This window comes from Bombina bombina, chromosome 4 (genome assembly GCF_027579735.1).
Source record: "Bombina bombina isolate aBomBom1 chromosome 4, aBomBom1.pri, whole genome shotgun sequence".
NCBI lineage: Eukaryota > Metazoa > Chordata > Amphibia > Anura > Bombinatoridae > Bombina > Bombina bombina.
In genome coordinates, this window is record NC_069502.1 from 416,256,547 (window position 1) to 416,272,758 (window position 16,212).

The 16,212-nt window shown below is 38.1% G+C and overlaps 1 protein-coding gene across 1 annotated transcript in view; it reads left to right on the forward strand.

The window, feature by feature from the left end:
- The window catches only part of LOC128656363 (probable cation-transporting ATPase 13A4), a 299,696-nt gene that overhangs the window by 16,301 nt on the left and 267,183 nt on the right, over window positions 1-16,212 (forward strand). The window contains exons 2-4 of the mRNA XM_053710226.1: window positions 3,873-3,943; window positions 4,029-4,109; window positions 4,264-4,330. Of these exons, the coding sequence (XP_053566201.1) occupies window positions 3,873-3,943; window positions 4,029-4,109; window positions 4,264-4,330 (219 nt within the window). The remainder of the gene's footprint in view (window positions 1-3,872; window positions 3,944-4,028; window positions 4,110-4,263; window positions 4,331-16,212) is intronic.

Sequence of the window (16,212 nt, forward strand, 5' to 3'; positions counted from 1 at the left end):
ATTATATTGCATGTTTAGATGTATTTGACTGTAAAGGGCTCAGAAATTTAAATGTATGTGTATATATGTGTATACATGTTTTTATATGTATTTACATGTGTTTATATGTGTATATATGTATTTATGTGTGCACATACATGATTACATATATAAACACATAAATACACATGTATACACATATATAGACATGTACACGTACAAACATACATATATTTAGACATACCTGTATATATATATATATATATATATACTGTATATATACTTTTGAGCCCTTCCCAGTTAAACACTTTGCCATATACTATATACATTGTTAACCCTTTTAAAACCTTTTTATCAATATATAAATTATATTTTTATTAACGTGTATAAATGAGTGTAATAGTTTAATTTAATATGTTTTAGATGTGTTTTGTGCAACTTTTGTTTTAACCCTTACACTTAACATCAGGGGGCCTACTTATCAAGCCGTCAACTATGCTGGATTCGCCGGCACCAATACGCTCGCCTGACATCGCCTAACATTGTGGCCGCGGACCTGAATACGCTCTCCATATTTATATAAAAAGCTGTCAAAAAGCCGTGCTCCAAGTACGTGGCGATGAGCAGCGGACTGTTGTTAACTAACAGTCATCGATCTCACTGCTATTCGGCTTTTTCCCAGCTTTATTTATATACTGACACTAAACACCGCCACTATACTAAAATGTTTAACCCCTATCCTGCTGCTCCTGGACCCCGCCACAACTAAATAAAGTTATTAACCCATATCCTGCCGCTCCCGGAGCCCACCGCAACTCTAATAAACTTATTAACCCCTATTCCGCCGCTCCCCGACACCGCCACAACTAACTAAATGTATTAACCCCTATCCCTCCGCTCCCGAAGCCCACCGCAACTCTAATAAAGGTATTAACCCCTATCCCTCCGCTCCTGGAGCCCACCACAACTAAATAAATGTATTAACCCCTAAACCCCTGGCCTCCCACATCACTACCACTTACTAAACCGCCAGACCCCCACATCGCCATAAACTAAATTAACCTATTAACCCCTAAACCTAACAACCCGCTAACTGTACATTAAAATTACATCATCCCTATCTTATAATAAATTAAAATTTACCTTTAGAATTAAATTAAACTATATTAAACTAATAATTAATCTACCCTAACTATTATACTAAAATTACATTAAACTACAAATTAAATTACCTATATTATATAGTTAAAAACCTAACCCTACTCAAATAATTAAAATCTACTATTAAAAATTACAAAGTTACAAAAAACTAACAACTAAGTTACACAAAATAACAAACACTAAGTTACAAAAAAAATAAACATTAAGTTACACAAAATAAAAAATAAATTATCAAATATTTAAACTAATTACACCTAATCTAAGTGCCCTATGAAAATAAAAAAGCCCCCCCAAAATAAAAAACCCTAGCCTACAATAAACTACCAATGGCCCTTAAAAGGGCCTTTTGCGGGGCATTGCCCCAAAGAAATCAGCTCTTTTACCTGTAAATAAAAATACAAATACCCCCACAACAGTAAAACCCACCACCCACAAACCAACCCCCCAAATAAAATTCTATTTAAAAAACCTAAGCTCTCCATTGCCCTGAAAAGGGCATTTGGATGGGCATTGCCCTTAAAAGGGCATTTAGCTCTTTTTTCGCCCAAAGTCCCTAATCTAAAATTAAAACCCACCCAATAAACTCTTAAAAAAAACTAACACTAACCCCTGAAGATCCACTTAAAGTTTTTGAAGACCCGAGATCCATCCTCAACAAAGCCGCAGAAGCTGGTAGCGGCGGGGTCCAGGACTGGCGGGATAGGGGTTAATAACATTATGTATGTTGCTGCGATGTCGGGGAGTGACGGGATAGGGGTTAATACTCTTATGTAGGTGACGGCGGTGTCGGGGGTGGCGGATTAGGGGTGTTTAGACTCGAGGTACATGTTAGGGTGTTAGGTGTAAACATAACTTAGAAAGAAATCAATGGCATATCGGGCATAAGCTTTCGCTGCTTTCAGACTCCCATTGATTCCTATGGCATCCGCGGCCTCCAGGGAGGCTGATTGAAAAGCAGGTACGCTGGGCCGGAATAGTGGCGAGCATACCTGTTAGCAGTTTGATAACTTGTAAATTTGTATTTGGAACATCTGTAATGACGTAAGCATTGATCTGTGTCAGACTGAGACCGGCGGATCGTATGTTATGTCACAGATTTCAACTTTTGCCGGTCTGTAGGCTTTGATAAATGAGGCGAATCAAGCTTGCCACAATTACGCTGCGGAATTCCAGTGTATTTTCGGTTGACGGCTTTATAAATAGGTCTCCCGGTCTCAAGTCGCACTAAATATTCTAGTGCATTTTTGGATTTCGTTTGAGCACAACCTATAACATTCCGCTTTTAATATGACCACTAATTAGCTCGTACACGCTATCCATTGCTAGAGCAATGTCGGCCGCGCTAACCCTTCTCTGCTAAATGTGATTGATATCAAGTTGGCCCAGTGAAATTGCTTACCTTGCCCTGCGATATTATTCGCATGCCACTCATAATATGGCCCATTGTTGCTCTATTGTATGTTGTCACCTGTACTGCCCATATAAAGGCCTTGACTCCAATTTTTCCAAAATTATCATTTCATATTAAAAAAAATGGATTGTCTGCTTTTTTTTTTTACCTTTTTATATCAAAAGAATCAAAATCTTACAGAGTCATTCACAGCTGAACTTGATAACTCTACCAATATTTGATCTCCATACCCCACATCAGCACTGTTTATAGCTAATAATGGCTGTTAATCACAAAAAAAGTAATTGATACAAGAAAAAATGCAACTGCTCTCCAGGCTGCCCAGCTGCTCTCACCAACTGATCAACAGCCTTATTGCATTATTTGTATTTTTATATTTAATTGATATTTTATGATGTGTTTAGTATATATTTTTTTAGAATTGGTGCAATTCAATCATCATAAAAAGGGTCATGGCCATTATCATTTATCCAAAATGTTTTAATCTGTGGGTATTGGATGATTGGATAATCATTTTTTCTGTGGGTATTGGTTATTTATTAAAGGGATACTGAACCCAAATGTTTTCTTTTGTGATTTAGATAGTGCATGCAATTCTAAGCAACTTTCTAATTTACTCCTATTATCAATTTTTCTTCATTCGCTTGGTATCTTTATTTGAAAAGATTTAGATGCAGGCCCATTCTTGGTGAACTACCTGGGTTGTTTTTGCTGATTGGTGGATAAATTCACCCACCAATAAAGAAGTGTTGTCCAGGGCCTGAACCAAAAATTGTCTGGCTCCTTAGCTTAGATGCCTTCTTTTTCAAATAAAGATAGCAAGAGAACAAAGAAAATTGATAATAGGAGTAAATTAGAAAGTTGCTTATAAAATTGCATGCTCTATCACAAAAGAAAAAAATTGTTTTCAGTGTCCCTTTAAGTGCTTTTCACTGTTAAATTCAATGGGGCCGATTTGTTGTTTGTAATCTCTTAAGTCAATACTGTTGATGGGTGATTTTTCCAATATACAATCCAATATTTTTCTAATATGCAAATTGCATTTGCAATGTAATTTTTCCAATGTCTAAAAGGCATTTAAGGAGCTGAAACAGCTGAAAACCACAACTAACTGGATTATAATCAATCCAATAATTTCATGTTTAGCAAACGTATTTTCTTTGCCCATTGAAATAACGTTCATATTAGAAAAACTTACTAAAAGGTTTCTAATGCACTTTATATGGCAATTGTGATGGATTAGGATTGTACCCTTTATAAGAATATAAAGTATTTAAAGTATATTACACCAGTCACATTTTACATGGTCCAATTGTTACAGATACGATATATAAAAGTTCAGAAAATACGTTATGTATGGAACAACTCTGATGGGACGTTTCAGAAAATTGGGTGAGTTAATGAAAAATACTGTATGTATTATCCTAAAATACATTTTGAAGATTTAAATATTTATTGTCTGATTGTCCAATTGAAGGGTTCTGGATGAAGAGCTCTCATGCTCAGACATTCATGTAAAGTTTGGATCTGGTCTGACTAAAGAAGAACAAGAAGTCAGGTATCCATACTTATGGTTTATATTTATCAAACGATGATGTAAATCATACCAAAAAAATTAAAACATAACCAATGTTCTTAATATTGCATTTACATGAAACATCTGTGATTCAATTTTATTGTACTAAACGAAACATGGGAACTTATTTGTGCAGAAAACAAGTATGTGGACCAAATACAATTGAAGTAGAAATTATTCCAGTCTGGAAGCTCTTCAAAGAGGTCAGTGTTATTAAGTAAAATAGAGATATTTGAGAGGCTGTGTCACATACAGAAGAACCCTAATTCTACTTTTATTCTGTATATTTAGTACTTATTACCTGCTTAATATACATTTTGTGAGCCATTTGTACTATACTGTTGGTAACTGATGGTTGTGAAGCTGTCCAACAATCAGCAAAATATATTTTAAAAGCGTTGAATTTCTTCATAAAAATGTATGATTCTGTTTCATAAACTTGTTGTGTTAAGAGTTTGAAACTTGGCATTATCTGAAGGATTAATGTAGAAAATGGTTTTTAACAAAATAAAATTGGGATGACCTAGAATTTTAAGAAGGCTTATTAGATAATATTAACCCATCTTTGAAGATGGTTTGCAGGACCAGAGTTATGAGTTGACGCCACTAATTTAAGTAGTTTACATTATGTTTAGATGTAGACATTACAAAAACAATGCTCAATTTATTTTGACATTAAGGGCTAGATTATAAGTGAAGCAAAAAAATATTAAAGGTAGATGATACCCAAATGTTGAAACACTTGAAAGTGATGCAGCATAAATGTAAACATCTGACTAGAAAATATCCCCTGAACATCTCTATGTAAAAAACAAAGATATTTTACTTCAAAATATTCTAAGAATTCACACCCCATTGTAAAGGAGTTTAAGCAGCAAATCAATATGCCTGTCCCGAGACTTGCAAAGGGAGCATGCCTCATGCTCACTCATGTTATTTCCCTATTCAATTTAAGGAAGTTTACTATGAAATCTCATGAGATCACAGTTCATGGCCTCAGCACTGCTGATTGGCTGCTGTTCATTTCTACTTTTTTGTTTTACCTGCAGCTGGACAGCAGCTAAATTATAACTGTTTACACAACACTTACTCTGGTGAGCTGAGGAAAATTTGAGGTAAAATATTATTATTTTTATTGGTTATTTGTAGAGCGCCAACAGATTCCACAGTGCTATAAACATAGGCGGTATACAAGTTAACAATTACAGGGATAAATGGGTAGAGGGCCCTGCCGAGAGTCGCACTGTTGCAGTCAGCACTTATGAAGGGGGTCTGCAAACAGTTGGAGTCTTAGGCTTGAATGCTAAGGGGCTTCATGGAGGATAATAATGAAGGAAAGGAACTGGTATTAGGAAAGGTTAGTGTAGGTTGTATGCATCCCTGAACAGTAGAGTCTTTAGGGAGCACTTGAAGCTTTCAAAATTAGGGGAGAGTCTTGTGGAGTGAGGCAGAGAGTTCCACGAGATGGGAGTCAGTCTGGAGAAGTCCTGCAAATGGGAATGTGAGGAGATAACAAGAAGGAGGAGAGTAGGAGGTCATGAGCAGAGCGAAGGGGATGGGAGGGAGAGTATCTGGAGATAAAGGTCTGAGATATAGCGGGGAGCAGTAAAGTTGAGGGCCTTGTATGTAAGAGTCAGAATTTTGTGTTTAATCCTAGAGGCAAGAGGATGCCAGTGAAGGGATTGGCAGAGAGGTGCAGCAGACGTGTAAGGAAGATGAGCCTGGCAGAGGCATTCATTATGGATTTTAATGGAGCTAGGCCGCAGCTAGGGAGACCAGAGAGGATGGAGTTGCAGTAGTCGAGGCTGGAAAGAATGAGAAAATCTTAGTTGCTTCATATGTAAGGAAATGTCTAATTTTAGAGATGTTTTTAAGGTGGAAGCAGCAGGATTTAGCGGAGGACTAAATGTGAGGAGTGAAAGAAAAATCTGAGTCAAATGTGACCCCAAGACATTGGGCATGCGTGGTAGGGGTAATGATGGAGTTGTTGCCAGTTATAGAGAGATGGGGGTGGAGATTTTAGAAGAAGGAGGGAAAATAAGGAGCTCAGTTTTGGAGAGATTTAGCTTAAGGTAATGAGAGGACATCCAGGAAGAGATGTGAGAAAGACAGTTAGTGAAACGGGTTAGCAAGGAAGGGAAGAGGTCTGGTGCAGAGAGGTAGATTTCAGTGTTGTCAGCATACAGATGATATTGAGACCCGTGTGACTTTATTAAGGAACCTAATGATGATGTGTAGATTGAGAAGAGAAGGGGACCGAGAACAGAGCCTTGTGGTACCCTAACATAAAGTGGTGATGTACAGAGGAAGGCACAGAGAAGGCTACACTAAAGGTACAGTTAGACAGGTAGGAAAAGAATCACAAGAGGGCTGTGTCACAAATGCCAAAGTATTGGAGGGTTTGGAGCAAAAGAGGTTGGTTGACAGTATGAAAGACTGCAGACATATCAAGGAGGATTACAAGAGAGAAGTGGCCTTTGGAATTATCTGTAAGTAGGTCATTGGTAACCATAAAGATTGCTGTCTCTGTGTAGTGATGGGGCCGAAATCCAGATTGCAGTGGGTCAAGAAGGGAGTTTAATGTAAGGAACTGGGATAGGCGTGCATATACCAGTTTTTCAAGAAGCTTTGAGGCAAGATGAAGTAGGGAAATAGGGTGGTAGTTGAATGGGGAGGTTGGATCGAGAGAAAGTTTTTTGAGGATGGGTGTGACCAGTGCATGTTTTAGAGATAAGGGAAATATACCGGTGCTGAGGGAGAGGTTGAAAATGTGTGTGCGTATAGGTGTATAAGAGAGGGAGGGGAGTAGCTGTGAGGGGATGGGGTTGAGGGGACAGGTAGTGAGTTGAGAGCGCAGTATAAGTGCAGAAACTTCTTCCTCAGTAACAGGGGCAAAAGAGCTAAATATATGGATATGTGGGTTTTGTTTGATTGCAAGATTGTGAAGGGGTAAGAGACTGAAAGTATATTGGGAGCTAATTTCATTTCTGATGGAATCGATTTTGTTGTTGAAGTGGCTGGCAAAATCTTGAGCTAAGAGAGAAGTTATATTAGGAGGTGGGGTGGGCAGAGAAGAGTATTGAAAGTGGAGAACAGACATTTTGGGTTTGAAGAAAGAGTAGAGATAAGAGTAGAGAAGTAATGTTCCTTATGAAGATTAAGGACAGAGTAGGAGAAGTTCGATATGAACTTGTAGTGAAGAAAGTCAGCTAAACTCCGAGATTTTCTCCAGTGCCACTCAGCAGTATGGGGACATCTGCGTAGGTACCATGTTAGAGGAGTGTGCCAGGGATGAGGGTGAGTGTGTGATTTGCGAGCAATGGTAGGAGGGGCCAGATTGTCAAGGACCGATGTAAGGGTGGAATTATAATGGTAATTAGATTGGTGAGGGCAGGAAAAGGAGGAGATGGATGAGAGGGGAGGTTCGAGAGAACTAGCAAGCTGCTGCTAATCTAATTACATAATGCTTCTATGATGTTTGGTGTGAAGGGTAGAAGGAGAGAGAGAGTTGTAGGGAGGGATAAGATTTTGCAAGTGAGCAAATGATGGTCAGAAAGAGGAAAAGGGGAGTTTGAGAAGTCTGAAATAGAGCATTGATAGCTGTAGAATCTGCTAACTTTTTAGTTACTGTTTCCTCACTAATATTACCTTTATCTTAGGAAATCAGGACGCTGCTTGATGAAATTATTTCTTTTATTAGACAGAAAATAAGTATTTACATAGAGACAAGTTACTGACTAATGTAAGGGAAGGAAAGGGAAGGAGGAGAGAGAGATGGAAAGGAAGAGGTGAGAAGAGAGCTTAGCCTAGCCTACAATGGCAACTTACTTTTATATTCATTCATTCTCTCACACAGCCCAGCCCACACTCAGCTGTAAATTCTTCAGTCAGAGATAAGATGACAGTGGAGGTAGAATGTCACATCCTTCGGCTATTGGTGGTAGGAACAGAGATAAAATCAGGGCCTTGTACACCATCTGTGATGAAAAGGCCATCTGTGCTGAAATGCTAAATATTGCAAGGGTTGTAAAATGTCTTAGTGAATCCTGTGGTATCCTTTTGATCTATTGTTTACATACAGTGGTTCATCAGATTTCCAACTGGTTTTAACTTATCTTTGTCTTGTCACCTCTGAACTGGAAAAGCTGGTAACTGTAGGTCAGTGTGCATTTAACCCTTTGTATCCTTGATTTTGTAGACAAATTTCCCTTAGCATTTCAATATCCAATAATGTCCATCGAAATAAGAGTCTGATATTAAGGTTATAGGTTTTTTTCATAAAATACAACAATAGCTAAAGATCAGATTAAGGGAGTGACCATCTTTGTGAGAGAGAGAGTCAGTCCATTGTAACAGACCAAAAGAGGAAGTGAATTGCAGGAGTTGTTTTGCTGAGGAGGCAGTGGGATTGTCAACAGGGATGTTGAAGTTTCCAAGAATGAGGGCAGGTTTGTCTGAGGAAAGAAAATAAGGTAGCCAGGCAGCAAAGTGATCTAGAAATTCAGTTGAGGAGCCAGGGGGCGGTATATGACTGCAACACGTATAGAGAGGTTAGAGAATAAGCGAATCATGTGGGTTTCGAATTAGGAAAAAGTGAGGAAAGAGATGGGTTGTATTAGTTGAAAGTTGCAATGAGAGGAAAGTAAATTACCTACACTACCTCCTTGTCTATTACCAGACATAAGAGTGTGGCTGAATGGGAGCAAATTAAACACATAAAACACAGAATTACAGCAGCACTTGCATAAGGAAACAAAGAGATACTTAAAGGGACAAGTTGTTTAAAAAGATAGATAATCCCTTTATTACCCATTCCCCAGTTTTGCATAACCAACACAGTTATAATAATACATGTTTTACCTCTGTAATTACCTTGTATCTAAGCCTCTGCAAACTGCCCCCTTATTTCAGTTCTTTTGACAGACTTGCATTTTAGCCAATCAGTGCTCACTCCTCTGTAAATTCACGTGTGTGAGCTCAATGTTATCTATATGAAAAACATAAACTAACACCCTCTAGTGGGGAAAAACCATTCTGATTAGAAGCGGCCTTCAAGGTCTAGGAAATTAGCCTATGAACCTCCTAGGTTTAGCTTTCAACTAAGAATACCTAGAGAACAAAGCAAAATTGGTGATACAAGTAAATTGGAAAGTTGTTCAAAATTACATGCCCTATTTGAATCATGAAAGTTTTTTTTTTTACTTGACTGTCCCTTTAAAACACAAAATTACAAAGGTACTTTCCTTATGTCTTGCCCCTTGTCCAATCCTTCTTCAATTCTTGTATAATTCTTATCTTAGAGCTTCACTTATAAAATGTTCACTTGTATGATTCTTATCTTAGTGCCTCACTTATATAATGTTCACTTGTATAATTCTTATCTTAGTGCCTCACTTATAAAATGTTCACTTGTATAATTCTTATCTTAGAGCCTCACTTATAAAATGTTCACTTGTATAATTCTTATCTTAGTGCCTCACTTAAAAAATGTTCACTTGTATAATTCTTATCTTAGTGCCTCACTTATAAAATGTTCACTTGTATAATTCTTATCTTAGTGCCTCACATAAAATGTTCACTTGTATAATTCTTATCTCAGTGCCTCACTTGTAAAATGTTCACTTTAAAAATGTGAACATATCCTATTGTGACAATGCACACTGCCCAAGCAATGCACCCCCTGTGCAATGCACATCCCAAATTAGTGTTAAATATATACAGGCAGGGCAGTCAGCTGGGTCCATTAAATTAGTTGATTACCAAGTCAAAGACAATTTAAAAGGCCAATTGGAAAGTTAGATTCTAGTCAGGGTAGGATAAGTTAAAATAAACAAAAAATAAAATTTGGAGGAGGTTGAGCTATGGCATACGACAGCTATAAATTTATGAATAATAGCAAGTATTGATAAGGATTGAACATCACATGGCAATTAACAAAACATTAGAAGTAAGACATTGGGAATAACATTACATTAAATGCAGGACTTAACAACCTAAAATCATATGTTCAATATACATATACACATACCAAAAGAGAGTTGCAGTAGAGGAAAAAACAGCCGAATGCAGTGAAAAGTTTGAATGAACAGGGACTATATTCACATACCAAAAGAGAGTCTTCATTTTTTACATAGAGATGATCAGGTGATATTCTCCTGTTAGCTTTTCACAGTTATTCTGCATCACTTCCAAGTCCCTTTAATATAAGGAACGCTAACACTGCTCAAGTTAAATCAATAGCGTTCCTTCTTGCACTCATATTACAAGTTGAAAGTAAAAAATTCTTGCTAGAGCGAAAGCCTCAGCTAAGCTAACGCCTGGAGGTTGGATATTGAAGATGCACTAAGTCTCTCTCCCAAAAGACTTCTATGGGGAGTACTACAAAACCCTGTTCTGGCTTTAGCTTGAACTCTAACTTGAAAGGTGCTCTAAGCCAAGTGCGCCAAAGCTGAAGGTGCATTAAGAATTAGTTTAAATTGCATTGTGCTTCACTTAGAAGAACATGTTATTTTTATTTTAAATATTAGCAATATATAAATATAAATAAATATATATATACAGTATATATTAATAACATTTTCTTCTGTGTAAAGAACAATGCTGTTTCAACTATTTATACTATACAAACAAAAAATGGTGTTAACATTGTTTTAAAGGGATATGGGATATTACAAGGTGTTTGACTGGAAAGGGCTGGTGTGTATATATATATATATATATATATATATTTGTGTGTGTGTTTATATTTGTATGTGGGTATATATGTGAACACATACTTATACATACATACACATACATACACAAATATATATATATATATATATACCATATTTTTTGCTCCATAAAACGCACCCCCCCCCTCAAAAGTAAAGGGAAATGTGTGTGCGTCTTATGGAGTGAATGTGTGTGTGCTCTGGAGCCAAATATCCAAGTGCAGGGGTGAAAAGCAGGGAAGCATACTGAGATTGTGCGGCATGGAGGAGGGAAGGATGCAGAGAGGAGGCTGCTGGGTTTACTGTGCTGGAAGAAGGCAGGGCCCTGCAATTTAACTTACGGTACCTGTTCCTGTGTCGGGTCTGTCCGGCGGCACGCTGCTTGGAGGGTGAAGAATGATTCATAATACCGGTAGTCATCTAGATGGCGTTCCCCCTCTTGTCACCTAGCAACTGGTCTCGCCGGGATAGTAGTGCGCATGCGTACCTCCCTTTACCTCACTCCTTCAATTACAGTCCCTTGCTAAGGTAAAAATCAATGCTGGCAAGACATTTCGGTTGCAGTTGTTGTGCCTATGTTATTTTGTTGCACTATATCCTTCATTGGCCTTTTGTTTAAAATATCACCTCCCCTGGTCCTTGAACACAACAAACGTGTTTGCTTCCTTAATTCTCAGAATTCTTGTGGAATGCTCCAAAATGATAAATCCAAAGGTTTTCTGGTGCTTCCTAGCACTTGTTCATTCCTTGTTCATTCCTTGACTGTGTTTTAAATCATAACATGGTACAAATGTAGGCTCTTGGACTTCAAGAAAAAAATATCATAAAAGGGACATGATACCAAGAAAAAAAAAGATACTAAAAGGGACATGATACCAAGAAAAAAAGTTCCTAAAAGGGACATGATACCAAGAAAAAAAAGATACTAAAAGGGACATGATACCCAAAAACAAATAAAAAAACGGACTTTGTACATCATATGTATACCGTACATATGATGCACAAAGTCATTTTTTTGTTTGTTTCTGTCTCTTAAAGGTATAGTGAACCCAAAAATGTTATTTTATAATTAAGATAGAACATTTGAATTTTAAACAACTTTTAAACAACTTTCCAATTTAATTCTATTATCACATTTTCTTCATTCTCTTTTTATCCATTGCTGAAGGGACGGCATTGCACTACTGACAGGAAGCTGAAAATATCTACGGTATTTAGCCAATCACAAGAGACAAATGTGTGCAGGCACCAATTAGCAGCAGCTCATTTTTTAACAAGGGATACTAAGAGAACAAAGCACATTTGAAAATAGAAGTGAATTTAAAAGTGTCTTAAAATGACATGCTCTATCGGAATCAAGTTTAATTTTGACTTTCCTATCCCTTTAAGCAGTATTAGGATAGTTGTAAATTCTTACTGTACTTTAATATGGATGCAATTCTATTTGATTTGTGCAACTAGAGTGTGTTTTCTGAATTATGGTAAGACCATGCTCAGAGATAACGCAAATGGTCAGCACTCAGTGGTAAACATTGGAGCTACTGGTACATTACTGACAGTTTATTCATCACTGTATTTTCTTGCAGAAAACCTCCCCCGTACATACCATTACAAAGATGATAAAGCAGAAAAGAATAGCATATAAGATTCCTTTTAAACTAGAGGTAGTAAACTATGCAAAGGAGCATGGAAACAGAGCAGCAGCAGAGACATTTTGGACCACCTCCAACTGAAAAAATGAAAAGAGAGTGGAGGAAACAGGAGGATCAGCTGTAAAAAGTGAATAAAAGTAAGCACACTTTTCGTGGGCATGCTGCAAAGTGGCTACAGTTAGACGTGACCATGAAAGAATGGATCACACATCACCAGAATAATGGCTTATCAGTCTCTACAAAAATGATAATATATGAAGCCAAACGCATTGCTGTAGAGAAAGGCATTCACGGTTTTACTGGATCAGCATCGTGGTACAGATTTATAAGGCAATGTGGCCTTGCTATGCGCACCAAAACTAGAATTGCGCAAAAAATGCCAAAAGAATATGAAAATAAGATTCTGTTTTTTCATTAATTTGTAATTGATGCTAGGAAGAAAAATGGGTTTAAAATATGCTAACCTTTGATGTGCCATCTAATAGGACTGTTGATCTCAAAGATGCCAAAACTATAAACGTGAAAACCTCCGGACATGAGAAAACCCATTACACGGTTGTGTTGTCTTGCTGTGCAGATGGCACCAAATTGCCACCCATGTTAATTTTTAAAAGGAAAAATTTTCCAAAAGAAGTGATTCCAAGAGGAGTTGTTGTACATGTTCATGAGAAAGGATGGATGGACGAAAATAAAATGAGAGTATGGCTTGAAAAAGTGTGGTCCAAACGTACTGGAGGGCTTCTGAAAAAACCTGCCTTATTAGTGCTTGACCAGTTTAGAGCACATATTAGAGAAACTACAAAAAAGTGCTTTAAAGAAGTAAGGACTCATCTAGCTGTAATTCCGGGAGGTCTTACCAGCCAGTTGCAACCTCTCGACGTTTCCATCAACAAACCATTTATGTGCCATGCCAGAAGAGTAGAACAAATGGATGGCTGCTGGTAATCATAATCTGACACCTACTGGATGAATGAAGAGGCCCTCTATCACTCAAGTTTGTGAATGGGTGAAAACATCATGGCACTCAGTGAAGGAGGAAATCATTGTACAGTTACTCAAAAAATTTAGCATTAGCAATGCTTTGAATGGAACTGAAGATGATTTCTTATCTGACGATAGCATAGAAAGTGATGTTTGTGATCTCAGCTTCTTAAATTCTGACTCTAGCGATTCAGAGCTCTTGGGGTACACAGACTAGAAGAGTACTCAAAACCTTAAAGTCTCTCTTTATTTGTTAATAACACTGATGATGGTTCTTTATTCCACTGTTGACTGCTGTTTTATTATTCTGTTATAGTTTATTAAATAGTTTACTACACCATTTGATTTAGAATATTTTTTTTCTTGTTTTCCTCCTCTAAAAACTAGGTGTGTCTTATAGTCAGGTGCGTCTTATGCAGCGAAAAATATGGTATATATGTATATAAACATTTACTCATACAAATAAGCACATACACACACAAACATATACCATATCCCTTTAAAACACGTTTTATACATTTATTTCAATAATAAACTTATATTTTACACTTAATATGCATATATAAAATATATATAGTCCAGTAGAAAGACAGCACTCATTAGGTTAGTAGTAAAACTTAAGATTTAATGACAAATTTCAAAGGTAAAAAAGTCCCATGACGTTTCGGTGCCTAACTGGCAGCTTTATCAAATGGATCGACAGTTCCTCAGGCAGATGGCATAGCCTGACATCCAAAAAACGTGTTAAAAACAAAAGGTCACTGCAGCTTTATATATCCTCTAAAATGCTTAATTGCCTGTTAGCAAAAGACTGCTTGGTTGCACGTCTGTGCGCTTGTCACTTAGGCCACGCCCCTTCCAGTATATGCAGCAATCTATCATTGGTGCAACCTGCCCCTTCATTGATAACAGAGTTGAGGCCTAGAACATGGCTAATTTCCATATCGGAAGCTCTGTGTGGTGTAGGAGGTGATGAGAGCGTCTCTGTATGAAGCTGTAGCGATACTGACAGATGTTAAAAACTCACTGTGTACAATGGACACAAATCAAATGAAACAGAAAACTTTTTTGCTGTGAATGTGCATATCAGGGCATGTATATAGCAATACAGGTTAGGAGGGTAGAATGACATATCGGTATATCAGCGCTGAGTGCAAAAAACTGCACAAATAGGTTTTGTCACAAAGTTAAATCCCTTGCACCAGTTAGATGGAATATAGGACACGGCAGAGAAAACATGAAAGAAACAAAGCACTATGATGCCAGTTGTATATGATATCAGTGATCATCATATAAAGGGGCCATAGTCCAATTGTATGTTGAGACCCTTAGGTTTCACTGTATCTAAGATTTAGATCCATTTTGTCTAGCGTTGGAGTAAAGCTCTGCTGTGGTCACCTCCCCTAGCCAGGGGTGGTATGTTATCTATGATCATAGTTCTTAAGCTGGAGACACTGTGTTTCTGTTGGGCAAAGTGACGTGCCACTGGTTGGTCAGAACAGCCCTTCTTGATCGCCTCCCTGATAGAATATCTATGGTTGGCCATCCTCTCATGGAAGGTGGTGAACCCATTTGCATACCATTACATGTAATGCAATCCCGCACTTGAAACATCACTTCTTGGGAGGCTTGAGCCATGTGTCCTTTTGATAGGATTCCTTGGGGACAAGAGTCTGTCAAATTGGAGATTGCATCCTCCTTGTATGGCTTATAAACGAGCCAGGAACATACGGGACATTTTGGTCAAAAATGACCCCAAGGAATCCTATCAAAAGGACACATGGTTAAAGTCTGCCAAGAAGGGATGTTTCAAGTGTGGGAATTGCATTACATGCAATGGTATGCAAATTGGTTCTACATTCCAGCACCCACACTTCAACAAACACTATAAAATACAACATAGGTGTCAGGGTTCCAGGAATCAGACAGACGAGAAGTGGAAAAATAATCACACCTTTATTAATAGTAAAACATAATAAAAAGTCCACAAGACAAATAACAAGCCAGGAATCAAAACCAGAGCTGGTAGTCAGACGAGCTGAGTAAGGTGCCAAAGCGAGTAGTCAGACGAGCCGAGTCAGGAACCAGGAAAACAGCAGAGTCAGGAGCAAGCCAGGGATCAGGAACCAGGAGGAATTTCAGACAGACAGTTAATACACAGGAGCTCTCACAAACAGGTCTAAGACAATGCAAGGGCAAATCATACTGAACAGAGGCCCTTTAAATAATAAGTGATGACATCACATTTCTGAGACTGCATCCGGTCTCACACAGATGATGTACACCAGTCTGGCCATAAAAGGAAGTGAAGGAAATGAGCAGCATCACACAGTATGCACCAGAGTCAGCAAGAGAGGTGAGTAAAATGGCTGCCAGCAGCACATGGCAAACAAAGCAGAGAAAAAACCCTGACAGTACCCTCCCCTCAACGACACCTCCCCCGTGGGAGGACAAAAGGTTTATTGGGGAAATGGGCATGGAAGCCACAGAGGAGGGTGGGAGCCTGAACATCAGAGCAGGGAACCCATGAACGCTCCTCTGGACCATAGCCCCTCCAGTTAACCAAATACTGTACGTGGCCCCTCGGCATACAAGAGTCAATAATGCTGCTGACCTCATACTCCTCATGGTTGTTAACAAAGATAGGATGGGGACAAGGCAAAACAGTGGTAAACTGATTACAAACCAATGGTTTCAAGAGGGAGACATGAAAAACATTGGAGATGTGCATTGCAGGAG